The 27,527-nt window shown below is 59.8% G+C and overlaps 1 protein-coding gene across 3 annotated transcripts; it reads left to right on the forward strand.

The window, feature by feature from the left end:
• The first annotated feature begins 69 nt into the window (after nt 1–69).
• TRIM62 (tripartite motif containing 62) lies at nt 70–27,527 on the forward strand. Of its 3 annotated transcripts, none has more exons than XM_089299125.1 (5): nt 70–1,070; nt 12,723–12,818; nt 17,263–17,519; nt 17,886–18,073; nt 25,282–27,527. In XM_089299125.1, exons 1-5 carry the CDS (start codon nt 663–665, stop codon nt 25,830–25,832), a joined length of 1,500 nt encoding a protein of 499 aa, XP_089155251.1. In that variant the 5' UTR covers nt 70–662; the 3' UTR covers nt 25,833–27,527. The 3 variants fall into 3 exon arrangements, with proteins under 3 accessions (XP_089155251.1, XP_069933102.1, XP_089155252.1); XM_070077001.2 differs by having other exon boundaries at nt 76–1,070; nt 17,958–18,073; XM_089299126.1 differs by lacking the exon at nt 70–1,070 and adding an exon at nt 12,368–12,616.

Here is a 27,527-nt window from a genome sequence, read left to right on the forward strand (position 1 = left end):
GCAGCCGCGTGGGGGGGTGGGGGGCGGGCCGCCCCACCCCTCCCCCCGCCCGCCTCGGGGGCGGAGTCTCTCGGGTCCCGCCCACGGGGGCGGGGAGGGAGTCGCGGCCGCCGGCAGCTCGGGCTCGGCTGGTTCCGGGTTGAGAGGCTGCGCTGGACCGAAGCGGTGGCTGCTGAGCCGGCGGGGTAAGGGACCGCGCCGGGCCGGGGCTCGGGCAGTGGAGCAGGCCGGCGCCTCTCCTCTCTCCTGCAGAGCACAGCCGCTGTGCTCCTCAGCCTGGCTGCCCCCTCCCCCTGGACTCCCCATTCCCAGCCTCTCCCCCTCCCCCCACTGCCCCCATCCCCGGATTTCAGCCCCCCCAGGCCTCCGCCCCCACTCCCGAGTCCCCTGCTCCCAGCACTCCTCCCTTAGGACTGCCCGTTCCCCACATAACTCGCTCGCCAGGTACCCCCCTCCTGCTGCTCCTGGCTCTCGGGGCCACCCATCACCTCGGACCGCCCCCCACCCCGGGCGCGCATCCCAGGCGGTCTCTACCCTTAACCCTTCCCGCGCCGCCCCTCCCGGACGGCACCCCCTCCTCCGCGATCCTGGTCCCCTCGCCCCTCCCTGGGCAGCCCCGGCCGCGCCGCGCTCGCCCGCGCGCCCCCGCCGCCCCCGGCGCCATGGCGTGCAGCCTCAAGGACGAGCTGCTGTGCTCCATCTGCCTGAGCATCTACCAGGACCCGGTGAGCCTGGGCTGCGAGCACTACTTCTGCCGCCGCTGCATCACCGAGCACTGGGTGCGGCAGGAGGCGCAGGGCGCCCGCGACTGCCCTGAGTGTCGGCGCACCTTCGCCGAGCCCGCACTGGCGCCCAGCCTCAAGCTGGCCAACATCGTGGAGCGCTACAGCGCCTTCCCGCTGGACGCCATCCTCAACGCGCGCCGCGCAGCGCGGCCTTGCCAGGCGCACGACAAGGTCAAGCTCTTCTGCCTCACGGACCGCGCGCTGCTCTGCTTCTTCTGCGACGAGCCCGCGCTGCACGAGCAGCACCAGGTCACCGGCATCGACGACGCCTTCGAGGAGCTGCAGGTGCGCTGCCCGGCCGGCCCGGGGCGGGGGCGGGGCCGGCCCGCGGGCACGGCCCCTTCGGAGGTGTCTCGGGGCGGGGCCGCCGGCGAGGTCGGGGCCTATCAGGATTAATCCGGGGTGGGGCCGCGGCAAGGGGCGGGGCCTCGGGGGCGGGGCCTCGGGCTGTCTCTGCCAGGTTGGATCTGAGATTGACCTGGAGTAGGGGCGGGCCCCGGGTGGGGGAGAGGGCGAGGGTGGGGTGAGGCGGCGCGGTCACGGGACAGCAGAGCTGAGCAAGTGCCCGGCTTGGGGCAGCCAGGGGGCCAAGCCCGAGGAAGGCCAGGCGAAGGCGGGGCGGCTGTCAGGGGTCGGGGCCGCCGCGAGGAGCTGAGGGGGCCGGGTTGGGAGGAGCGCCTCTAGGGCAGCACCTGAATCAGGTATGGCTGCATCAGTACCCGGGCTCCGTTGTTCTGGGCCGGGGGAGGGCGGGGGGGGCGATGCGGGTAAACCTGAGAGGGGTCAGAGTGGGGCGTTTGGGCGCCTAGGTGAGGCCCGGCTCTGTAAGGCTGCACAGTCAAGGTCGGACACCTGTAAGAACCGTATTGGATGTAAACCAGAGGAAGGGGTCAGGTTGAGGCTTGAAGATGAAAGACTTGGAGAAGGAGACCCAGAGCGGAGGTGCCTGGAGTTGAGGGAGGGGAGATGGCCTCCGGGGCTTTTGATGGCTCCCTTCGCTCATCATTGCCATCAGGTGTTTTGGCAAGCAGAGGAGAACTGTAACTGATCTTCCTTAAACCTTGCTGATGAGCCATTCAGCTCCCCAAACCCTACACAGTGTCCCCCGCCCCATGAAGCCTTCCCCCAGCACCACCAGCCAAAAACCTAGCGCTGGAGAAAGATTTCCTCAAATACTCTCTATGAACAAGTATGATGTTTTAAAAAAGATGTGTTCCAAGACAGGCTATATTTGGGAAGCATAGTATACTTTCTATTATCACACACCTACATCCTGAGGATTCTCTGTGTGCATTTGCCTATTAAAGGCTTGGGGAAATCTTGTAGCAAATGAGCCTATTTAACTGTGTTTGATCAAATGGTTTCCAAGCCTGCTTGAACCTGGAATCCTTTTCTTAATCCACACCATTTAAATCCGCAGCCCCATGCACCTGGCTTTGCAATACCATTCTAGCACACAATTCCCCAAGGGCAGGGCTGTGGCCCCCCCGAGCCTGGTGCAAGACCTGGCCCCGAGGACACGCCAGTACAGGTGAATGAAAGAAAGAGTGAATGAATGACCAACTCTGTTCTAAGCTGGCCCAGATCGTGGAGAGTTTGGAAGCAGCAGGTTTTTGGCTGAAACATTTTATGCAAATGGACTGGGCTCACCCAGGAGGTAGTGAGCTCTCAAGCAGGAGCTAAGTACCTATTTTCCCTTGTGTTCTTTTTTTAAAGCATTCATTTTTGAAAAAAAAAAAGTTTTATTTATTTGAAAGGCATAGCAATAGGGAGAGAAGGAGAGAGAGATGTTTTCCATTTATTGGTTCACTCACTAAATTGCTGCAGCATCTAGGGCTGTGCCAGGCTGAAGCCAGGATCTAGGCACTCTTTTTGGGTCTCCTACATGGGTAGCAGGGACCCAAGTACTTGGGCCATCTTCTGCTGCCTTCCCAGGTACAAGCAGCAGGGAGCTGGATCGGAAGCGAGGCACTGGCACTTGGATATGGGATGCCCATACCACAAGCAGCAGCTTAACCCACTGCACCACAACACCTGCCCTTCCTCTCTGTTCCCAGGGGTCCCAACCCTGACCCATGCAAGTCTCGGTAGGTGGCCTGTACCTAGCAGGTGCCATGAGGATGACCATCGACCCGGGAGAAATGGCCAGTGTTCAGCATCGCCACCTCCCTGTCTCTCTCCTCCCAAAAACATGACTTCAGGTCAGCTGCCTGAGGATGGAGGCCACATGGGAGGGTGAGCAGGAGTCAGGGGCTCTGGGAGCTTGCAGAGGTGAGCATTGGCCCTCCATCCCCGAGGTCCTTGTGCTGGGTGCTGGTGTCCCCATCTCCCCACCTGTGAAGTCACATCAAGAGGGAGGGGGCCAGAACCTTGGACAGAGCTGGACACCGACAGTGAGAGTCTGAGGGACCCTGGAAGCAGCAGGCCAGCTTCTTCACTATGCAGATGTGGACTGAGGTCGGGGAAGTCCCGGGACTCCCCCATAGCCCGACCTGGGCGGATCTGTGCCCTGCCTCCCTGCTCTTCACTCCCTGTCTGTCTCTCTAGCCCTACCTCAAACCAGGAAATCCGAATGATTGTGATTTGGGCTTTTGCCCTGCATTCTAGGACCTGGGGCATGCAGGAGAAACTGAACATATATTTCCTGCCAACATTACTGAGACACTTTCATTCTTGGATGGAAAGAAAAGCAGGGTAGCCACTTGCTTACCCATGAGCGCCCTATCCTGGGCACAGACACACTTGGGTTCCAGACCTGCCTTGGGCCCTGTCTGTGTAACTTGGCAAGGCATTTCAGGGAAGGCCTGATGCTCCCTCTAATAAAATGAGGTCAGATGTTTCCTTCCTGAGGCTGACCCAGGGTGAACCTGCCATGTGCGGTGCCTGGCACTTGGTAGGGACCAGGACAACACAGCTCCCATCCTTCCCCGCTCTGCCGGTGAGGGCTCCTGTGCTGGGTGGTCGCCCAGACCTGTCTCTCTTGCCTGGGAAGGAGACACCTTTGGTCCCCTCTGGGCTTGGCAGGGTGGTGGCAGAGAGACCTGCTTCCCCCTCCAGAGGAGACGCTCCTGAGTGAGGCTCAAGCCACCCTCCACCCTGCCCGCCTCTCCCCTCTTGTGGGAAAGCAGGGCTCGTTAGCTATTTCTGCTCTGGGAAGGAGGCTGAGCCCACCCCTCACACCCCCGCCTCCCCTAGCAGCTGGTGGCCACTGGAGCCTCAGAGCCAGCAGGGCCTGGGGGATCATCTGGACCCTTGTTCTTCAACGGATGGGGAGATGCATGGGGAGATGCGGCCCGCAGGGGAGGACAGGGACTTGCCCGAGGCCTGGAAGCCAGCAGGGCCCAGAGCTGTGCTCAGCTGCAGTCTCCGACAGCTTGCCTAGCAGTTAGCCTGGAGCTTTGACATTTCCTGGAAATGCTAGAGGCAGCAGAGAGCAAGAATAGCAGCTCTGGCCTTGAACTCGGGAAGTTCCAGTCCTGGCTCTGCCATTACTGGCCTTGCAGTCCTTGCGATCGCAGTCTCAGAGCCTCAATTCTTCCTTGAGAGCATGGAAGTAATGGGGTTGACGTTACTTAAGATGAGCTTAGAAGAGCTTAGTGCTCAGGGCAAGCCGTGTGGCACATTCACATCCTACGTCAGAGCACTGGCTCCAGTCCTGGCTTCCTACTAGTGCACCCTGGGTGGCAGCAGATGATGGCTCAAGTGCATGGGGTCCTGCCACCCACACGGGAGACTCAGGTGGAGTTCCTGCCTCCTGGCTTTGGCCTGGCCCAGCCCTGGCTGTGTGGTTGTGGCCATTTGGGGAGGGAACCAGTGGATAGAAGATCAAGCTCTCTCCTTTCTTACACATGCATGTGTGCTCTGCCTTCCAAGTGGACGAAAATAAAATAAATGAACCAGGAAAAAGCATAGTGCCACATTAGCCTCTGTGGCCCTGAGAGATGGGCAGCTCCAGTGCCTCCCGTCATCCGCAGCACGTGGCCATTTGGGACCGGCTAACTCTGTTGTGCAGGGCCCTCTTGTGCTCTGCAGGAAGTTTAGCCCCTGCCCACCGTTTGCCAGGAGGAATACCCTCCCCCAAGTTGTGACAGCCAAACTGATCTCTAAACATTGACACACATCTCCTGGGTGAACATCACTCCTGGTTGAGAGCCTTGACCTAGCGACAGCCCACTCAGCTTTCAAGATTCAGCCCAAACATCAGCTCATGCCAGGCAGAACTGCTTCGTGCTCCAGTACCAACACAGCGGTCCGGTCCCGGCAGGCTGCATGTCCTTGGCCGAGTCACTTCACTTCTCCAAACCTGTAACATGGGGATAACGCGACATTCCTGGGAAGTATGTTGTTAGGGTTAGGAATACTCCATCTGACTGGCCCAGTGGGCACACAGCGATTTTTATGTACCTATTTACCCTGATTATAAAATGAATGTAAGAAGTAAGGCTATAGAATATAAAAGTGAAATCAGCCCCCCCCCCATGGATAAACATGGCTAGTCTTACTCGATAGTTCAACAGAATCTTTATGCAATGTGTGTATGCTGATGTCTCTCCCTGCCCCCACCCCTCACCTGCTCCTGAGAACCTGGGCCATGTGGAAAAGGAGAGGCCTGGCCAGCTCGCTCCAGTGGCTTAGGGCGTCTCAGCCAGTACCAGCTGCGCCCTAGTTCCATGCCTGGGACTGTGCATCAGAGCTTTCTCTGTGTGACCTCCCGTCTCCGTCACGCCCCTGTGGAGCAGGCTCTGCAGAGGCTCCGAAAATTGGATGCCTTGGTGGCCCAGCTGTAAAAGGCAGGGCCCAGACCAGAGCCTCTGAGCCACCCCTGCAGCCTCGGAGCCGTCTCCCAACCACCTGCCTGGCTTTGAATTGAGGGGGCTCAGCACAGAGCTGGGTTGAAGGACACAGTCTGTGCCAGCTGACGCCCCGAGGGCAGGTGGCTGCGATGACATCTTGGTGAGGCCTGGCATCCGGCTCTCTGGCTGTCTCGGGTTCCTAACCCCCAGAGAGGGGATCCGATTCAGACCCGGCCACCCGCTCCGGGCCTCATGTGACCACTGGAGCCTTTCCCAAGGCCTCCTTCATGCCAACAAAGACAGTGGTGGATCAGCCTTGGCCGGGAGCCCAGACGGGCCGGCGTGGTGATCCCGCGACGCCAAGGCAGCCTCGCAGGAGAGAGCGGGGCCAGGGGCTGGGTTCAGATCTTGGCTCTGGGCTCTTCCTGCACAGTGGATGGACACGGAGACTGCTGACTTCAAGTGAAGAGAGGGAGAAGGCCTTGCTCTCCGCCCAAAGAAATGACAGCGGCTGAGTCGCTGGTTTATCCCACGGTGGCTGGGTCAGCTGTGTCGTGGGGAAGTGGCCTCATCTGTCACTGTTCCAGGAGAGGGCAGGACTTAGGTGCAGAGGGCAGCCCTGTGTGGGCAAGGCTGACTGGGGACACACTGGGACTGGCTGTTGGCATTCCCACTTCCCGCTTCACAGGTGCTGGGCAGCCGGGAGCCCTGGTGTAGACAGAGTGTGAATGACATGGAGGGGGCTAGGCAAGGTGTTTGTTTATTTTATAGGAAGAAAAGGATCTGGTGGGAGCCACAACAGAATAACAACTAACGAATAATAGTGGCTGTTTCCCAGACTGTGTGCCAGGGGCTGGGTTAAAGGCATCTCACCTCTCCCTGATCCCTGAGTGGGGCTCGGAGCAGCCCCACTCCACAGATAGAGACGCTGAGGCTGGGAGATGGAGTGACTTGCTAGTGGGGGGAGCACAGGGGTCCCGGCAGGGGCCGACTCAGAAGCCCCTCCTTACCTGTCCCTGGGGAGTGACCCGGGGCGGGGACCTCAGGAAGCACTGCTCAGGCTCCTCCTGCCCTGCATGGGGTGGGGGGGCGTGGCCTGCTGGAGGCAGGACAGAGCTCAGCTGCCCCGCCTCCCAGTGCTGTAGTGTTCCCGCAGCACCGTGGCCCTTGATGCCCTCACACTCTGCTGGGGCCCTCGGGCTGGACATGGAGGATGTTACAATGTCCGCAGTCAGCGCTCCCTCTGTGGCTGCTGGGGCCAGACCTCAGTGGGCTCGCAACACAGCTGCCCTGCCAGGGTCCCGGGGGACAGGGCTGAGGCCTGCCCAGCTGAGTCCTCCAGGATGTGCTGAGAGCCTCAGGCCAGGGAGCAGGGAGAGAGGTGTTATGGGCAGGGGGAATCAAAGGGTCCCAGCCTCTGTGGCCTGGGTGCAGACTGCCCGCTTTGGCAGGCTCACTTAGGCACTTTCCCCCTCCCCCTCCCTCCCTCCTCTCCATCCATCTCCTCCCTCCCTCCTCTACCCTTCCCCCTCCCTTCCTCTCCTCCCTCCCCTCCCACTCCCTCTCCTGTCTCTCCCTCTCTCTCATTAACTGTTCACAGCAACCCTAGGAGGTGAATCTCATTGCCCCATTTTACAAATGAGGAAACCAAAGCTCAGAAACTGCCTAAGTCACACAGCAACCAAGTGTCCCTGAGACTGGAGCTGGAGCTCAGGCCAGCTGAGTCTGACCGCGGAGTCAGCCGTGCTCGCTGTGGCTGGAGGGGAGGGGGTGTGTCAGAATGGGAAAGAGAGGCTTGACCAGCACAGGGAGGCCTTGAGTGCACACACACACGCACACACATGCCCAAGGAGGCTGGGCTTGACCCTGCAGGTGCCAGGGAGCCAGGAACAGGTTCACACGAGCGAGGGTGGCCTGGTCAGATCTGTAGTGTGCCCTGGGCCCGATGGGTCAGTGTGCACCATGAACTGGAGGCAGGGGAGCAGCCAGGTGTTGCCAGAGACTCTGCAGTTTCAGTGTGCACCTGGGGGTGGGGGTGGGGCCCAACGATACAAAAGGTCCAGAAGAATCCAGGTCTGTCAGGAGGGCCAGGGACAAGAGGGCTTCAGGCATGGACACAGGCCGGGTGGAGGAGAGAGAAAGGAGAGGCTCCAGTTTGCCACATTAGGATTGGTGGTGACGTCCTTGGATCAGGGAGGCAGAGAGCAGTGCCCAGGAATGGAGATGACGAGAGGCCCTGAGCACCTGTTGTGTGCTGGCATCTTGCTGGACCCACCGGTCAGTGTCATCCCGGTAGCCCCCATCGCACCTCCACCATGGGAGGGGAAGAAGTGGCTTGCCCTAGGCTATGCAACTGGGATTTCAGCCCAGGTTTTTCTGACTCCAGAGTTCCTGCTGTCTCAGTTGGACAAGAAGGGTCCCTAACCCCAGAGCCAAGACGGCTTCCCACAGCAGCTGGGACTCCTGGGCTGGGGAGAGTGGAAGACTGGCCTTGGCCTTGGGCGTGGTGGAGCCCTGCTCTGTGTCCCACCCTCTCCTGGCCTCTCTGAACCATCAGGAGCCCCAAACCTCTCAGCAGGTAGAGTTGCACAACTCGGTGCCCAGAGCCAGGCTGTGTCGTCAGAGGGGTGTCCCGCCCTGTGTCCCCTGCCCTGCCCCAGCTGGCCTTTCCTGCTGTGACTTCATCCAGATGTCACACACCTGGCTGCAGCCGTCCCTGACTGTGCCCACTTCCTGCACACGCCAGGAAGGCCTGAGCCCGGCCTGGCTAGTTCTGTCCACCTGGAGGCCCCAGCCCCATCCTGGAGGCTTGGAGGAACGCTGCTGTCCGTCTCCCCGGGACCTCCCAGCAGAGATCAGCTCTGTCCTTGAAGCTGCCTGGCTCTGCCTGCGTGTCTCACGTGCAATCACAGTGGTCATGCTAATGACGCAGCTTGGACCAAGCTCACCCTTGCGTCATGTCAGGTCATACATGACTTCATTTCATCCTTGGCAGCAAACCTAAGGGCCAGGTGCTGTGATGGCCTCGCTTTACAGACTTGGAGAGCGAGGTGGAGGGAGGGTGTCACCCACACAGCCAGGTGGCGACAGCTGTGTTGGGTCCAAGGCAGGCCGTCCACTTGTATGTGTATCCTCTTCTCCCTGGTAACCTACCTGTCCAAGTTTTTGCCTTGTCACCTGCCTGCACACTCTTCAAGGCAAAGCCTGCATGGCCAGCCCAAGGGGCCAGCACAAACCTGGCGCTGCACAGTGCTCAGAAGTTACTGCTGCAGGCCGGGCCTTTGGCACCACAGTGGGGACACTGCTTGGGACACCCACATTGCATGTCAGAGTGACTGGGTTCCAGCTGTGGCTCCACTTCTGATTCTACTTTGCTGGTAATGTGCACCAGAGAGGCAGCAGCTGATGGTCCGAGTACTTGAGTCCCTGCCACCTGCATGGGAGACCCAGATGGAGTTCTAGGCTCCCGGCCCAGACCTGGCTGTTGCGGCCCTTTGGGAACCAGTGGATGGAAGATCTCTGTCTCTTTCTCTGTCTCTCTGCCTTTCAAAAAGAAAGAAAAGGTAGCAGGGAGGGAGGAGGGGAGAGAATGAGAATGGGACTATTGCTGTATTGAATTGAGTGGGAGGCAGAGAGGCTGAGTGGTTTTTTTGAGTGGATTCTTGGAGCCACTCAATCTCATACTCGCTGTGTGACCTTAGGCAACCTGCCCAACCTCTCTGAGCCTCTATTTCCGCATTTGTGAGATGGGGTCATAAAGGCACTACTAATCTCAGGGCTCCTTGTGAGAATTAGGTGACAAGGTGCCTGTGAAATTCAAGCGCAAGCCACGCCCGCTTCTAGCCCCTGCGCTCCTGGGCCTGCACCAGTGCCAGTGTCCTTCCTCGGGCTGCTCTCTCCCTTGGACTTTATCAGCAGGTTCCTGCTTCCTGTCTGAATGCCCTGCTGGGAGGAAACATTCTGGTGTGCTCTCTGGTCAAGCTGTGCGGCCGTGGCGCGGTCAGTCCCTTTCCTTGTGCCGCTGTGCCCTGCTTGGGCAACCCCCGGGGCTGGGCCAGATGGCCCCCTCTGCTCCTTCCCACTCTGGCCATCCGAGGACACAGCCAGGGAAGAGGAAGCGGCTGAGGGGTCTCGGGCAGGACACAGTGACCGCCGCCTCGCCCGTGTGCCCAGTGTATGCTGGGCTCTGTGCACGGTGAGGCCAAACCTCTCCTGCTGGTGCCTCATCTCACCCTCCCGGCCCTAGGAGCAGTTATTGTCCCCATTCTGCAGCTCCGGGACTGAGGCACAGGGATGCTGGTGACCTCCTGGGGTCACACAGTGAATGGGTGGCAGAGCCAGCTTCCTAAGGCAGGTCTGTCTGGCCCCAGGCCTGGAAGGAGATCTTTCCGGTAGGAGCTGGCCCAGAGCTCGGGCTGCCTCCTCGATCCTGTCCCGGCGTGCTAGGGTTAGGATTTCCTGAGTTAGCTGTTCCCTCAGGCCCTGCACCTAGCCCTTACCCCCCTACCCCCCGCCCCCTGGGGGAGAGGCCTGCCCTCTCTCTCCCCTCCCACCTGGCCCTGTTCCCTAGGCAGGCACCCACCCTAGCTGGTCTGTGCCTGGTCCTGCCCTGGACACTGAGCACATAGAAATCTTTGCAACATGGCACCTGCCCTCAGGAGCCCCCAGGCTAGCAGGAGACACTGACAGGAAGCCTTGTAACCAAAACGCCGCGAGGCAGTGAAATGCGGGGAATTTGGGTATTGCTGACATTTGGGCTGGGTCTTAAGAGGTGGGTGCACGTCCAGGAAATGGGGGGGACGTGTGTGGGTGAAGCCTTCCGGGAAGAGGCCTCCTGAGGACACTGAGAGATGCTCAGCGCTGCCCTGTAGAACTTTCTGGAAGACTGGGGGTTCTGCCTCTGCACTGCCTGGTTCTATGGCCGCTGTTTCCATGTGGCTGCTGAGTGCGGGGATGCAACTAGTGCAACCGGAGAACTGAATTTTCTATTTTATTTCATTTTAATGAATTGCAGTATAAATGGCCATTTGGGGCTAGTGGCCGCATATTGGACAGACAGGTCAGGACCAAGACAGAAGACTGGAGAAGAAGGTGGGGGCCAGTGGTGAGGGGCTTTGAATGTCACGCTAAGGCCGTGTACCCTTCTGCCCTGACAACGTGGGAATCCTGCAGAGGAGTGCAGGGGAGCAGCGTGTGTGGGTCTGTCCTTGAGAATGGTCACTCCTGCTGCTGGTGGGGGCTCGGAGCAGTAGGGAGAGGGCAGAGGCAGGGAGGCACCTGGGGCCCCCGTCCAGAGAAGGGACGAAAACCAAGCCAGGAGCAGCGGGTACAGAGAGGAGAGAACCAGCCCAGAGCAAAGCTGATGACTGTGTAGAGAGGGGGTGGCAGGTGGCGGGGATGACTCCCAGGCTTCTGGCTTGGATGGAAATGGGGGACCCTGCCCTGAGATGGGGAGATGGGAGGAGGAGCAGCCTGGGGTCCCCAAACACCGCCCCAATGTTCACCAGGGTATGTGTGTATCTTCCAGCTCACGTGCACACCTTGGGCTGGGACTGGCCCTTCATCCCCCACCCTTTCCCCAACACCATGCGGGGCCCAAGGAGGCGGCAGCACATGTGTATGGGCAGTGTCAAGAGTGCGCCATTGCTCCCTGAGCCCAGATCTCCTTGTCCCCTCCAGAGTGCAGGAGGCATTTGGCCAAGTCCCTGGGGTGCACTGAGCAATGTAAGCCATGCAGACCTCCAGGGCGGTTTCTCAGAACAGCGAGGAGTGGCCTGGGTGGCTGGCCCTTGCAGAGATCCGTGGGCGCCACCAAGGAGGAGAACCACTCAGACCAGTGCCCCTTGCACCTGCTGCTCAGCCACACCACGTCCTAAGCTGGACAGGCCAAGGCCAGCAGGGGAGCCGAGGACCGGTCACTCTGCACCCTTAGGCCAACAAGACTCATCTGCACCAAGGACTCAGACACACATGATGCCATTAGGAATGACCCTCAGCTGTTAGCAACAGAAACCTGACCATTGTAGCTGCAATCGGATGCAGATATATTTCTCTCTTATGTAAAACAAGTCTGTAGGGAAGGACTGCAGGTGGTGGGGAGCTGTAGGTGACCACACGGCTCCTGAGAGCTGAATGTGCACATCTCTTCCCAGCCCTGCACCCAGTGCCCTCACACTGAGACCTTGAGACCCGCTTTGATGGGGGCACTCACACCATGGAAATTGGCAAGCACTATCGGGCAACAGGCTCTTCTTTGTTTCTTTCTTCCTGGAGATCCAGCTTGCTAGCACATCGCTGGGTCTTGTGATGGTATTGTGTGTGTGTGTGTGTGTGTGAGAGAGAGAGAGAGAGAGACAGACAGACAGACAGAGACAGAGAGACAGAGAAAGATCCTCCATCCACTGGTTCGCTCCCCAAATGGCCACAATGGCCAGGGCTGGACCAAGCTGAAGCCAGGAGCCTGGAACTCCATCCCTGTCTCCTACATGGGTAGTGGGGGCCCAAGCACTTGAGCCATATTCTTCTGCTTTCCCAAGTGCATTAGCAGGGAGCTGGATTGGAAATAGAGGTAGGACTTAGTCCTAGGCACTCTGATAGAGGGTGCTGGTGTCCAAACCCATCGCTCTGCAATAGCAATCCCTACCCCAAAGGACAAGGTCACTAGCAGGGCCCTGCTGAGCCATTCTGAAACCTGAAGCAAAGGAGCCATCAGTCATTCTGGTCACGTGTTTATTTTGCAATTTGCTATCGGAGCTGAGCATAAGCATTTGAAAAATGCTGGCGTTCAGTCTGTAGCAATGGACTGTTGCACAGCCTTGCTCTCACCAAAGGATTCTAAGCAGGGAGCTGGCAGCCAAGCAGGGGACCAGGGAGCACCCACGTAGAAGTGGATTGGAGAGACGGGGAGACCAGGGACTCCCAGGATGGGCAGAGGAGAGGCTGTTGGGAAAAATCCAGATGGAAAATGCCAATGGATTCTGGAGACACTTAGGAGTCAGACTCTCCAGGACTTGCTGGTTGGGCTGTCAGGGGAAGCAGGTGCGGAGGAAGGGGGCTACGAGGCCAGGATGATGCCCGGCACCTACCCCGGGATGCCTGGGGCAGGTCCGCCCGCACCCTCATCCCGGCCCTCTGTGTGTTTCAGAGGGAGCTGAAGGAGCAGCTTCAGGCCCTTCAGGACAGCGAGCGGGAGCACACAGAGGCCCTGCAGCTGCTTAAGCGACAGCTGGCGGAGACCAAGGTGAGCCTGGCGGACGCTGGGGTGGGGCCGCTGGTGGGGCTCCCGCGAAGGTGAACAAGTGGGACCCTCACCCCGCAGTGACAGAGGGCAAAGATTTGGGCTGGTACTGGGTTAAGGATGGGGCCATTTTGGGGTGGAAGTTGAGGTGGGACCAGGGGCCTTCCGGAACCCCCCAGAGTACTGCAGGGCTGGGCGAGTGGGCGCAGTCTTTGCTGTCCCTTATTGGACACGCCTGTTGCTGGGGCGGGCAGTCCTGAGCATGTCCCCTGCCAGCCCTCCTGATGGTTTGATGGTTTGTGCAGCAGCTCTGGAATCATCTCCCTTCTTCCACCCAGCCATGGGGACACAGGTGCCGGTCTGCTGTCTCTGGCTACCGTGGTTTAGTGAGGGCAGGGTGGGAAGAAAGTCACTCTCCCTGACCCAAGAGGAAGGGCCCAGGCTCTGATCTGGCCACCACCTCACAGGGCACACTTTTTGGGGCCCCCACCTGTCCTGGGACAGGGAGGGGGACAAGGAAGAGTTCTTCGGGAGCTCCAGGGCTAGGAGGAGTCTGGGGAGTCCCCACTGCTTGGACTGACTCTGGGCACAGTGAGGTCCGGGGTTTCCGGCTGGCTCATGCAGGAGTGCTGCCGCCAGCAGCAGTGGGAGCGGGGCCTGCAGGCTGTGCTGGGCCTCCAGAGGTCATCCTGGGGCCCGAGGAGGCCACGGAAACCGAGATCCATACCCCAGCGTGGCCACCAGCCCGCTGCGGGGCTGGGGGAGGGACTGTTTCAGGAAGGTCATGACAAGCATTTCTTCCAAGAACATTCCAGAGTGCCTCCGGGCAGGAGCCTCAGTGGGTAACAGATGAGAAACAGCCCCAGGACCCCGTGGCCTACTTGCTTCTCCTTGCCTCAGTCTCCCCATCTGGCCGGCGAGTCTGTCCCAGTCGGTGATGAGAGGCACAAGGGAGTGTCTGCATGGAGGAGACGGGACAGGGGTCTGCTTCTTCTCGGCCGCCTCCCACCCCTCCTTTGTTTTTCTCCACTGACCTCTTCCTCCCCGGCTTTCCTGTCCATCTGTCTGCCTCTGGGGGGTCCTGGGGGCCCCCGCCCCTGCAGTCCCCCAGCGCTTCCTGTCTGCATGGGCTGTTTATACAAGAGATGCCTGTGGATGCCGTGGACTCATATTTCACCTGGTGCCTGACTTGGCTTTCCTGAGGCGCCTGCCCCTGCGGTGGCCCAGCCCCGGGGCCGTCTGATCTCCCTCCTCAGGGCCTCTGTTTTCTTTGGTTGGCCCTGAGGGTGACGCATTCTTGGCAGGGTGTTTGTCTGCAAGGGCCCCTGCTCCTCCAGGCCCCGGGGTGTTCCATGGGATGTGGTGGGCTGGGGGTTGGAGGGGGGGACTGCCTTCCCAGCTCTGGCCCTGGAAGGAGCAGTGGGGGGAGGGGGCTCTAGTCTGGAGGGAACTGGAGTACAGGGGGCCTGCACGTGGAGCCGGCGCCGCCTCTGTCTCCTCTGCATTGTCTCACAGAACCCCCACAGCAGGACTCCCCAAAACCTAGCACGGTCTCTGGCACGCACACATTAAAAAGCTGTAGAACACATGAGTGAAAACATACACCTTGCAGGGTAGGAACTGTTGTTTTATCTCAGTTGTATCAGTAAGGAAACCAAGGCACAGAGAGGCTGAGGGCCCGGCCTGAGGCCCCACAGCCAGCAAGTGGCAAATCAGCAGCTTGCTGTCCAGTTCAGTGAGCCGGCCGCCACCTTGCACATGGATGTCTGCGGCCAGAGCCACGCTCATCGGTCAGCGTTGGTCAGCAAGCCAGGAAACTTGGGAGGAGTCATCAGAGACAGACCTGGGGGCAGGGGCTCCCGCTGCCCTCCCCTGCCTCTGTCTCTCGTTACCCCATCCTCTCTTGTCTGGGAACACTGGGCCCCAGCCTGGACGGAAGACAGAGCCCACACCCACTTTGTGGAACAACCCTGAACAAGAGCCCACTCTCCTCCCTCCTTTTTTAAAAAATATTCTCACTTTACTTATTTATGATTTACTTATTTATTTATTTATTTATTTGAAAGGCAGAGTTACAGAGAGAGAGAGAGAGAGAGAGAGAGAGGAGGTCCTCCATCCACTGGTTCACTCCCCAAATGGCCGCAATAACCAGGGCTGGGCCAGGCTGAAGCCAGGAGACTGGAACTTCATCCACTCCCACATGGATGGCAGGGGCCCAAGCACTTGGGTCATCTGCTGTTGCTTTCCCAGGACCATTAGCAGGGAGCTGGGCCAGAAACAGAGCAGCCGGGATCCAAACTGGTGCTTGTGTGGGATGCTGGTGTCGCAGGCAGCAGCTTAACCCTCTGCACCCCAACGCCGGCCTCTCGCCTTTCCTCCCTTACCCCTCAAACAGCTTCTGACTGCCAGCCTTGGGCCAGGCTGGGCCAGGCCTTGGGGTGGGCCTGGGAGGTACAGGGCTCCAGGCGATGTCACTCATCCTCTAGCCAGGGAGACGTGCAACAGTGCCTTCACACTGCTTCCCGAAGGCTCTGGGAACACTGGGGACCGTGTCTCAGAGGCGGTGGCCTCCCAGCTGGGCCTTGCAGGCTCAGTTGGAGTTTGCTATGTAAGGGAAAGATTTGAGTCAGGGGTCATCCTTGACAGGTGGGATTGCAGCGCAGTGGTGCTAAATCAAAGTGAGAAGGGCTTTGAATGCCGAGCTGAGGAACCCAAGGTCTCCCTAGTCACTGGGAGGGATGGGGGCAGGGGCGGGGTTTGCACGTGAGAAGCCCCCTAACTGAGGCTGGGGCTGACTTGTGGGCTGAGTCCATCAGAGGAACCTGTGGGACCCCAGTGGGACGAGAGGGGAGCCAGCTGGGAAATAGACGTGGCACTGAGGAGTCACCGGAGGCCATGGGGACTCAGCAGCCCTTGGGGCAGGGACATCAAAGGTGAGGGAGGGCATGCAGGGGTGGAGTGGAAGGGGCTGGCCGGCAGAGGCAACAGCGCAGCGCACAGAGGGCAGCACAGCGCAGCCCGGGGTCTCAGAGGATCCACAGCGGGTGGCCTCGGATGGGGCAGCCTCTGGAGGGCAGCTCGCCCCCTCCCCATCAGCACCGGGCCCCTCCCCTGGGTGAGGGGGGTGCAGGGAGGCCAGCACCACGCCCCGTCTTTGTCTGCAGGGCTGTCTGGGTGGGCATGCGTGGAGAGGCTGGCCCGCTGCCAGCCGCACTTCCTGCCGCCACGACGGGAGCGAACAGGCCTTAATTGAGGCTTTGTGGAGCCTCCCGCAGAGCCCCGGGCACTGAACACAGTGGGGTCTCTGACTCGATGAACTCGAAGCCAGAATCCCACAAAGGGCGATTGCGGAGGCGGCTGGCCCCACCTGCTGCTCCCCTGGTGGGCTCTTCTGAACCCCGTCTTCCTGCCGCCAGCCTCGCCTCTGCCTGGCCCTCCGCGGCCCCGTGAGAAGCCACCTCGGCCGGCGCCGCGGCTCACTAGGCTAATCCTCCGCCTAGCGGCGCCGGCACACCGGGTTCTAGTCCCGGTCGGGGCGCCGGATTCTGTCCCGGTTGCCCCTCTTCCAGGCCAGCCCTCTGCTGTGGCCAGGGAGTGCAGTGGAGGATGGCCCAGGTGCTTGGGCCCTGCACCCCATGGGAGACCAGGAAAAGCACCTGGCTCCTGGCTCCTGCCATCGGATCAGCGCGGTGCGCCGGCCGCAGCGCGCCGGCCGCGGCGGCCATTGGAGGGTGAACCAACGGCAAAGGAAGACCTTTCTCTCTGTCTCTCTCTCTCACTGTCCACTCTGCCTGTCAAAAAAAAAAAAAAAAAAAAAGAAGCCACCTCTCCCTGCAGACTCCCAGGCTGTACCCATGGAATCAGGGGCACATGGTGCGCGTCTCCTCCTTACATCTCTGCCGTGCCCTGTGATGTCAGGTTCACGGAGCTTAGGCCACTGAGGTGGGCACAACCGGAGATCCAGGCTGCCAGGCGCCATACCCTGTCCCCATCCCTCCTCCCTGCACTCCTGGGCCTCACAGAACCTGCTGGGGCAGAGAACCCTGCACGCCCGTGCTCACCCTCTCTGATATCGGCCCCCAGCGCTAGCTCTTGTTCCTTAGCCTGAGGGTCTTGGCTGTGGCAGGACAGGGCCAGCGATCAGCAAGGTTCACCAGGCGTGTGGCCGTTGATAAAGCTGTGGCATCTGTGACCTACTTATCATCTTCCCCTGAACCCCAGGAGTCAGAGTTTTGAAAACCGAAGACCTCAGTGTCCCAGGCTGAACTCAGCATCTCCCCCTGTCCCCAGCCCCCATCCCAGCTTCCCTGTCCCTCCCACCCAAGCCGGGCAGCTGGGGATTCCCCCTCTGTCTCCGCTCTGCCTTTCCTTCTCTCATCCAAGGATCACCCCCTCTGCTCCCCCCACGGTAACCTCTGGGGATTGTCCCCCCACCCCTCCCTTCCAGTCCTCCACCAAGAGCCTGCGCACCACCATCGGCGAGGCCTTCGAGCGGCTGCACCGGCTGCTGCGCGAGCGGCAGAAGGCCATGCTGGAGGAGCTGGAGGCCGACACGGCGCGCACGCTGACCGACATCGAGCAGAAAGTGCAGCGCTACAGCCAGCAGCTGCGCAAGGTGCAGGAAGGCGCCCAGATCCTGCAGGAGCGGCTGGCCGAGACCGACCGGCACACCTTCCTGGCCGGGGTGGCCTCGCTGTCCGAGCGGTAAGTGCCACCATCCTCTGTGCCCCGGGGCTCCTCCCCAGGCAGCCATCCCTTCCCTGACCCACCAAGGTTCCTCTGGCCCCAGTGCTGCCCTCAGTAATAACAATTAGATGTGGGCTTATTGCTGATCAATATCACGGCTCAGGGTTGACCATGAACCAAGCACTGTGCCAAGTGTTTCATACACGTTATGCTAGGTAATCCTCACAATAAGCCTCAAAGGCAGACGCTGGTGTGGTACCCATTTTAAAGAAGAGAAAGCTGAGGGTCACAGCTAGAGAGGTCAGAAGTGGCACGAGCAGCACTTGAGTCGGGGTCCCACAGAGTTCTCGCTCCTGACCTCACCCTGTGTCTGCTGCCCTGAAGGTGGCTGCAGGGCCCTGGCTTGGGGCAGGAGCCCAGGGCCCAGTGCAGCCCTCTGTCCTGCTGCCCTTCCAGGCTCAAGGGGAAAACCCACGAGACCAACCTGACATACGAAGACTTCCCGACCTCCAAGTACACAGGCCCCCTGCAGTACACCATCTGGAAGTCCCTGTTCCAGGACATCCACCCAGGTAAGGCCCTGCCACTGCTGAGGGGGACTAGGAAGACACATGGATTAGCGGGGGCTGGAGCGAGTGGGGGCGTGTCCCCAGCACAGGAGCAGGGAGCTGAGCATGTATGAGCTGGTATGTTCCAGGCCAGTGTTGGGCACCCACACAGGCACTCGGCTCACTGAGTGAACCCCATGAAATCTGCAAGGCCTTCTACCCCCTCTCCCTCTTTCCTGTTTTTTTTTAAAAAAAAAAAAAAAAAAAAAAAAAAAACAAAAACAAAGATTTTATTTACACGAAAGGCAGAGTGACCGAGAATGAGAGACAGAGAGAGAGAGAGATCTTCTATCTGCTGGTTCACTCCTCAGATGGCCGCAGTGGCCAGGGCTAGGCCAGGCTAGGAGCCAGGAGCTTCATCTGGGTCTCCCACATGGGTGGCAGGAACTCATGCCTGTGAGCTGTGTCCCAGACACATTAGCAGGGAACTGGATCAGAAGTGGAGCAGCCAGGACTTGAACAGGTGCTCTTGTGGGATGCCAGCACTGCAGGCGGCAGCCTACCCCAGTATCCTCTGTCTGCCCCAGTGCATCCTTCTCGTAAAAGCCCTTGCGGTAGGTTCCATGCGTATTCCCACTCTCCAGATAAAGGGACAGACGCTGGGCACTTCACCGGCAGTCCCTGTGCACTGTGGCCCCTACCTCGCCCCACCATTCTAGGTGCTAGAGGTTTATGGCCATGAGCAAAACAGGCACAAGTCCCTGCCTTGTGGATCTTACTTTCTTGAGTTGGGGCAGTGAAGTGATGTGAGCTGGCGTAAGTTTTGAAAGCATCTCTGGCTGCTGGAGGGACAGCCTTGCCTGCTACCCGTGCTGGCCTCTGCTGCCAGCCGGCCAAGGCCACACGGCTCAGCCAGGAGCCCCAAGAAGGTGGAGTTAATGGGCCCTGAAGCAGGTGGGGCCGAGGTGGGACTCATGGGATCCTCTTCTGAGATGGCCTCCCCTTTCCCAGCGAGGTAGGGACCGAGACCACCGCTTGGCCCGGATGGACACTCGGTGGTGCAGGATTGCAGGGAGAGGGGAGGGTCAGTGGGCAGGTTCAGGTCCACTGGGGGCAGGGCCCCTTGTGTGTCCCTGAGTCCGGCACAGTGTCCTCTAGAGGTGAGATGCAGATACGGAAGGGGATTCTCGCTCAGGGGTGGTTCGCACCGTCGTTATCCTCGGAGCTGTTACGAATGTGTCTCCTATCGCAGCCTGTGGGACTGAGACCCTGACGTCAGACCCCAGGGCCTGTGCCCTCAGCGAGCCCACTGGCCGTTCTCCAGCCCCCCCACTGGGGGTGGGAACAGCTGGGGAGACTGAGGGTCAGGGATGTACCCTGGCTTCCCAAGGCCACATAGAGGTCACCATTCTCCCACCCATCTGGAGTCATGCATTCATCACTCCCAAGACACTTTCAGGAGTCCGGGGAGACAGACGAGCAAGCAGCCAGACCCTGAGGGTCCCCTAGGACAAGGGCAGCGACGAGGGGGACAACAGGAGGCTCTGTGTGGGGCAGAGGAGGGGCTGGGGAGGCACAGAACAGATGGTATTTGAACTGAGCGCTGAAGACTGCGGGAGCCGGACACCCCCATTGCGGTGGGGGAGGGGAGGGGAGAGCCCGGGTAGGTCCAGAATGTGGCTTTCTGGAAGGACCAAGAGGGGCCGGATGATCTCCAAGGGTGAGAATGCCGGGCCACATATCCGGGGCTTCCCTGCAGGTAACACTGCCTTGTTCTCGTAACTCTGGTCCCGGGTCCCCACTGACAAAGGGGGCAGCAGGTGGGGGAGGGGCCCATCTTCTAGCAGACTTGGTGGTGCTGGTTCCGGGCTAGCTCCCAGGCTGGGAGGGACTTCCCCAGGAGGACGCAGCGGGATGAGGACCACCTGTGGGCCCAGCACCCTAACAGAGGAAATGTGTCACTTCCTCCTCTGAGCCTCAGTTCCCCAGGGCATGCAAGTGGTCCCTTGTCATAGGTGAGCAGGTGGATGTGGGGACTTGCTGCTGGCCCCAGAGGAGGGCTCGTCATTGACAACACTGTTGACCTTGAGACCAGTGCACCCCTGTGTGGGGCGCTGTCTTGCGCGTCAGAGGCCCTGGAGCAGCAGCTGTGACCTTTGTCCACTGGATGCTGGAGGTTGCTTGGGCCCTCGCCCTCAGTGTAACAACTGAAAATGTGTCCAGAGCTGAGGACTCGCACCCCAGAGAGAGCAGCCTCAGGGAGCTGTGGGACATCAGAGCACAGTGGCCTGCCGAACCAGGCCCCTTCCGTTCCCGGGGGCTGTGAAGTCACTCTGGCTCCTCTCCCAGCGCCAAAGCCCTTTCTGACCGGATGGGAGGGGTGTCCCGAGGGACCCGGCCCGTGGGATCCAGCAGCTTCCTGCCTGCCCCTCCCTTGCAGCTCCAGATTCCTACCGAGTCGCCCACTAGGTCGCCCGAGGACCCCACGGAGCACATGTCACTGCCCTGCCATGGAACCTCCCCTCCCCACCACCCCCCGGCCCCCTGCTCACCCCCCAGCCTCACATTATAGAGCCCCATTCTGACCATGACCTTGCCCTCCCTGATCTGACTGCCTCAGCTCCTGGGCTCAAGCCTCCTCCCCGGCCAGGCCAGGCAGCCCATTGTCCCAAGGACACTGGACAGGGCCGTCCTGGTTCCCGACACCTCCCCCTCCTGCGCTGCCCTCTCCCCTCCCCCTGCTCGTCTGAACCCTAAGTCCCAGCAGATTCACTGCCAAGGGCACAGCCCACCCCCTTTGAGCTTCAGTCTCCACCTCTATAAAACAGGGATAGTCCCATTTATCTCCTGCGGTAGGTACGAGGGTTAGATTATTTATCTGTGATAACAGCCCCAAGACTCAGCCAGTTCTTGGTGCCTATTTTCTCTTCTCTTGAGTCATCAAGCTGCTTCCCATTCTGGCAGAACAGGCGGTCTGAGGCCACATTCACGGACAGAAGGTCACGTGAAAAGACCTCAGCTCAAGCCCCAGCTCCACTCCCACCCTAAGTGGCCACTTGAGCAAGGCACTTTACTCCAAGAGGGCTCTGAATCCTCGGCTTCCCCTTCTGGAAAATGGGTACAGTGACGCATGCCCTTGGGCCTGCGGTGATACCCCGGCGTGGGCGTGAGCAGGTTTTTCCCCATGCCTGTCTGTGCAGCCCAGAGCCTGAGTAAGCGCCAGACCCGAGGGGCCAGATTTCTTAGAGCCCTGCCCTGAGGAAAGAGCCGACGGAGCTTCCTGTGTTGTCAGGGCCCTGCCGGCTCCACACGGCCGCCCTTGAGAACAAAGGGATGCAGGCCGGCCGTGGCGCTGCGACCAGGGAGGGCCTCCCCTGCCATGTGCTTGACCTGTGGCCGGGAACACTGTGGGGCCACAGCCCACGGTCCTTCCCGAACGCCTCTGACCCCGGAGCTCAGACAGGCCTCCGCTCACTTGGGGACTGTGGGGACAAGACGGCTGTCTCAGTGCCTGGGGTTTGGTTTTTATAAAACTCAGGGTCTGGATCCAAGACCTGTAAGCCTTTGTTTTGCTGGGCCTGACAGCTCTGGTGGGGTTGGGGGCTGGTGGAAGCGACTGTGTAGGGACCCACTCCTCGGGGAGGGGGACAGGGTGTGCACTTGCCCTTGACCAAGCTCCCTGGAGTCTGAGGCTCTTACTCCTGCCCATGCTTGCCCAGGGGGAGGGCAGGAGGGCATCCCAGGAGACAGGCCCCTCTGCGGGAGGCCCCATGCCAGTCCCCACCCTTGGGGTGCTTATAAAAGCTTCCCCAGAGTCAGACCCTGCCCCCTGCCCTCCCCCCCAGTAAGGGGGCTTCAGAACACATGGTCCAGGCTGGGTGGCGACAACATTCCCCCCATGCCCTGTGAGCTGTCGCAGGGTCTCAGAGCCCACGAGCTGTCTCCTGGAGCCCCTCCCATCTCCAGCAGTGGCCCACGTCGCCCTGAGGCCGGGCCCTCCGGTCTGCGTGGGTGTCTCCGCCCTGTGCCCTGAGTCTCGGTTTCTTCTCCAAATCCCCATGGGCGCCTTAGAGGAGAGGCCCGGCTTTCCCCACCACTCAGAACTGCCCAGTCCCCGCCCCGGGCTCTGAGTGTGGTCCACACCCTCTGCCCATAGCCTGGTTCCCATCTGCGTCCAATTAGGTTCTTCTTCTCCCTTCCCCCCTCCCACTGCCTGCCTCGATCCCTGCTGTGGGGATTCCCCACCCTATGTCTCTGTGGCTAAAGCCCTTAGGGGCCTGTCCCGCTGCCCTGTGCCCCTCAGATGGCAGGGCACAGGGTTCGTCCATGGTTCGCTGGAGAGGTCCTTCGCCCCCAGGAACTGGTCCCGGGCTGCCTCCTTCCCATGCTTCCTCCACTGCGTCTTGCTCTGGCCTGGAGGTGTTCACCCAGGCTCAGGAGAGCCAACCCCAAATTCCACTTCTCCCCTGGCTGGTCACCACTCCCTCGGGTAGGAGAGAGCAAACAGAGAGATGTGGCTATGAGAGCTGGACCTGCTCGGCTGGTGTGGCCAGCCCAGAGCCAGGTGCCCCAGCCTGTGCTACCTGCCCAACACCAACAGGGTCAATTTAATTTGATGAACCTTTGCAGAGCCCTGCCCATGCCAGCCCCTGTGCTGGGCACTGGCCACGCAAGGGAGAGCCTGGCTCATTGCTGCAGTCCCCACCCTCCTGGTGCCATGGCGGAGAGGTGCAGGTGCAAGGGACCATGCCCTGCGCCAGTAGAGGGCCAGAGACAGAGGCTGGGAACTTCAGAGGGAAGAGTGAGTGCAGCTGCCGGGTGGCCAAGCAGTCTCCCCAGAGACTGAGCCTTGTAGGGGTGATGGCAGCAAGCAGAAGGGGCGGAGGGAACGAAGACTTGGGGCTGCATGGGGTGGGGGTGGCGAGTAAGAGGTGGGCTGGAGGAGAGAGCTGGGGCCAGACTGCCCACAGCGTTTATCAGCCCTGGTTCTGCCACTGTCAGCTGCATGGCCTGGGTCTGTGCCCCCATCTGTCAGGGGGAAAAGGGCCTAGAATGAGTGGTTTTCAACCTTTTAGATCCATCTTCTACTCTTCATAGCAAATAATGTGTAATGTCCCAAAGTATAGCCTTTCTACAATTTCAAATATACATATGTGAGTATATAACATATGCGGATCTACATATATATATATATATATATATGCATACTCTGACTATAATATAAAGGACAATAGGAGATTACAATTTATTTTTATTATTTTTTTAAAGAGACAGAGACAGACACAGATCTTCGTTACTGGTTAATCCCCCGAATGCCTGTAACAGCCAGGACTGAGCTAGGCTGAAACCAGGAGCCAGGAGCCCAGTCCAGGTCTCTCATATGGTGGCAGGTAGCCACATACTTGAGGCATCATGTGTACATTAGCAGGAAGCTGGAATCTGGAGTGGAGCTGGGACTCAAATAGGGAGCTCCTGTATGGGATGCAGGCATCCTGAGCAGCATCTTTAAAAGGGGGGGAGGGGTTATTTATTTATCTGAAAGGCAAAGGGGGGGGGGGTCTTCCATACGCTGGTTTCTACCCAAATGACCTCAGGGCTGAGGCTGGGCGAGGCTATAGCCAGGAGTCCAGAGTCTCCTGCACGGGTGGCAGGAGCCCAAGCACTCAGGCCACCCTCCACTGCTTTCCCAGTGCATAAGCAGGGAGCTGAATCTGAAGCGGAACAGCCAGGGCTCAGAGCAGTGCTCCAACATGGAACGCTCATGTTGCAAACAGCAGCTTAACCTGCTGCACCACACCAGCCCCCAAGCAGCAGAGCTTAACCACCACACCACCACCCCTGCCCCAGGAAGGTTTTCTTTTTTTTTTTTTTTTTTTTTTTTTTTTGCCAGGCAGAGTTAAGACAGTGAGAGAGAGAGAGAGACAGAGAGAAAGGTCTTCCTTTCGTTGGTTCACTCCCCTAATGGCCATCACAGCCAGCGCTGCGCCGATCTAAAGCCAGGAGCCAGGTGCTTCCTCCCATTCTCCCATGGGGGTGCAGGAACCCAAGGACTTGGGCCATCCTCCACTGCCCTCCCGGGCCACAGCAGAGAGCTGGACTGGAAGAGGAGCAACCGGGACTAGCCGGATTAGCCAAGTGAGCCACGGCAGGAAGTTATTTATGCTACACTGTTTGCATGTGAATGTGTAGGTGCTCACGTCAGTAGGTCAAACATCATTCTGCCTCAAATACAGTCCCTCAGGTGGGTTGTAACTGTCAGTGGTGTCGCCCTGGTTTTTCAAAGCAGCCGATGTCTCTCAGTGAAGGTCCCAACAAAACGAATCCCACCTTCCCTGCCCTTACGTGGCACTCGCATTCCAACATATCCAGTGGATCCTGAAGCTGCAAACGTGACGTCATGCTTATGCATAAAAGGCAGTTTGGTTGTAGTTTCAGGTCTCCATGAATGTCTGGGACATTTGAAGGCTGTTGGTGGGGGCAGGGCAGAGAGTATGCCCTCTGCAGTGCCGCCCTGTGCATTTCCTGCAGGGTCCTTAGCAGCCCTGCCTGTCATTCATAATTTCCAAGTCACCCCTAGGGGGCAGTAGCACCTGCAGCGTCTTGAGGCTCCGTCCTGCTCTGCAGGTGCCTGCTTCTGCACCTCTTTCTGGATAACTGAACTCAGGTTGGTGGCATGCCCGCTCTGTGCCTGACCGTGGGCATCGGGCAGTGAACAGGCAGCCCCAGCCCTGGCTTTCCTGCAGCCAACTTTTTTTAAAGATTTATTGTTTGTTTGAAAGGCAGAGTGACAGCAAGAGTGGGAGAGAGAGACAGAGAGAGTTTTTATTCATTAGTTTACTCATCAAATGGCTGCAGCAGTCAGTGTTAAACCAGGAGGCAGGAGCTCCATCCAGGTCTCCCTCATGGGTGGTAGGGGCTCAAGTACCTGGTCCCCCCTCCGCGGCCTTCCCAGGCACCTCAGCAGGGAACTGAAAGGGAAGGATGTTCCGATATGTGATTAGTGGCTTCACCTGATGCACCACAGCACCAGCCCTGCAGCCAAGCTTAACCAGGCAGGCTTTAGCCAGCCCCTTCCATTTCACAGACGAAGACGAGGCCCAGAGAGGGGAGGCTCATACTGAGGGCCACACAGCAGGTCAGTGGCCTCCTGGAACCAGCCAGAGCCCTGCCCTCCAATAGACGCCAGGCTGCTGCCCTCTCTCCACTCAACTCCTCTCTCCTCCACCCCACAGTCCCAGCCGCCCTGACCTTGGACCCGGGCACTGCTCACCAGCGCCTCATCCTGTCCGACGACTGCACCATCGTGGCCTACGGCAACCTGCACCCCCAGCCGCTGCAGGACTCGCCCAAGCGCTTCGATGTGGAGGTGTCGGTGCTGGGCTCGGAGGCCTTCAGTAGCGGCGTCCACTACTGGGAGGTGGTGGTGGCCGAGAAAACGCAGTGGGTGATCGGCCTGGCCCACGAGGCCGCGAGCCGCAAAGGCAGCATCCAGATCCAGCCCAGCCGCGGCTTCTACTGCATCGTCATGCATGACGGCAACCAGTACAGCGCCTGCACGGAGCCCTGGACGCGGCTCAACGTCCGGGACAAGCTGGACAAGGTGGGCGTCTTCCTGGACTACGACCAGGGCCTGCTCATCTTCTACAATGCCGACGACATGTCCTGGCTCTACACCTTCCGCGAGAAGTTCCCGGGCAAGCTCTGCTCCTACTTCAGCCCCGGCCAGAGCCACGCCAATGGCAAGAACGTGCAGCCCTTGCGGATCAACACCGTGCGCATCTAGCCCCAGCCGGGGCTGACCCCAGCTTCTCTCGGGGCGGCTGCCACCACCAGGAGCCCTGCCCAGGACACACGGGAGGCCTGGGCTCCAGCCGGCCTCGGCCACCTCCAGCCCCCATTGCCCTGTGTGAAAGGTGGAGGTTGTGCTCCACAAAGCTCTAAACTCCTCCAGCATGGATGCTCTGTGGCTCTGACCTTGAGGGGATGCAGCATTGGTCCAAGGATGCGACATGGCTTCTCCTCAGGGCAGCCCCTGCCCAGCCCTCAGCCCCTTCCTCCAGGGGCAAGAGACTGACTTCCTCCCGTGTCTGCCCCCTGCCCAGCTGCTGTGGCCTCAGGACCTGCCAGATGTGGCCAGCAGCCAGCAGCTCAGAAGACACGTGAACGCCTTCCTTGCCCCTGACCAAGCTCGTGATGGGCAGCTTTAAGCTGGACTCCAGCCCACGGTGGGCACAAGCCGCAGCTGGCCCTAGGAAGTCTGAAACCCACCCTCCTCTGCCCAGAGGTGGGTGGTTCCTGCTTTTCCCATGGATCTGCAGGTCAGAGATGATGCCTGTGGAGCCTGTAGTAGAGCCCACATGGCACCGTCACTGTGCCACCACCTTCTGCCCAGGCCTGCTGCGGGATGAGGGCACACCCGAGGCCGAGGCAAGGGCCACTAGCCCAGAGGTATCTGCAGGACCAGCAGCACCGGACAGGGGTCCAGCCAGGCCTCTGTGCCCTGCTGGGGATGGGGAGGCATCCAGACACAGGTGCTTGTTTCCATCTGGACCTGCGCCCTGGGAGGGGCTGTCGCCATTGACTGCCTTACCATCCCCCCATCGGACTTGGCATCTGTGTTGGGATCCTGACACAGGAACAAGAACCTCTCTGGCTGGTTTAATTAGACCAGGATGTATCACCAGATCCCTGATGGCTTTTAGAGTCATTGGCAAGGGCCGGGGAGCAGAATCCTTGCCGAGTTTCCAGGAACGGCTCCCAGCTGCCAAATTCAAGTCCATTGTGACCCGGAAAGCTGCTCCCCTCTGTGGGAAGCCACTGCCTGAGAAACCACTGGGCTGCAGAACTGTGCTGCCCCTGCCGCCGTCCAGGCCAACCAATGGATGTCCGGAGGCCTGCCTCTCTCCCACCTAACTCAGGTCTCAAATCCACATCTCCACGTGCAGTTCTGTTTGGAGAAACTGAAGTCATAGCCAGACCCTTGGCTGCAGGGGAGTCTGGGAAATGTAGCTGACTTCTTTCCAGCTGCAACCACACACACAAAAAGCCGCTGGAAGGCAGTCGGAATGGATGTTGGGCACGCCCAGCCGTGCTGCTCCCCACAGCATCCAACCGTGAGGCACTCAGGCTGGAGTCGGCCTCTGGGCCACGGCGTGAAAGCAGCAGGGCCTCCAGGTGCCCTGCTCCAAGGCCCTGGACCTGCCCAGAGGTGGGAACCCAAGGACTGGGCCTCCAGGCAGCAGAGTCCCCTCTGTCCTGGGGCCTAGGGGGTCTCTGAGCCCACCCATCCCAAGGGAGCCACAATAGCTGAACTTGGGGGGTTTCTGCCCACCGGGCCCTCCTCTGAGCTAGGGGTGTCCTCAGCCCTGACCTACCCGCTCAGCTACCAGAATCTGAGCCCCTGACAGCAGTATTTTTATTTAAAACATTGCCCATTTTGTGCGTTAGGGTCCATTTGTATTAAATCTACGTTACAGGG

Source organism: Oryctolagus cuniculus, chromosome 7, assembly GCF_051225735.1.
Source record: "Oryctolagus cuniculus isolate XC-2025 breed Fujian yellow rabbit chromosome 7, ASM5122573v1, whole genome shotgun sequence".
Taxonomy (NCBI): Eukaryota; Metazoa; Chordata; class Mammalia; order Lagomorpha; family Leporidae; genus Oryctolagus; species Oryctolagus cuniculus.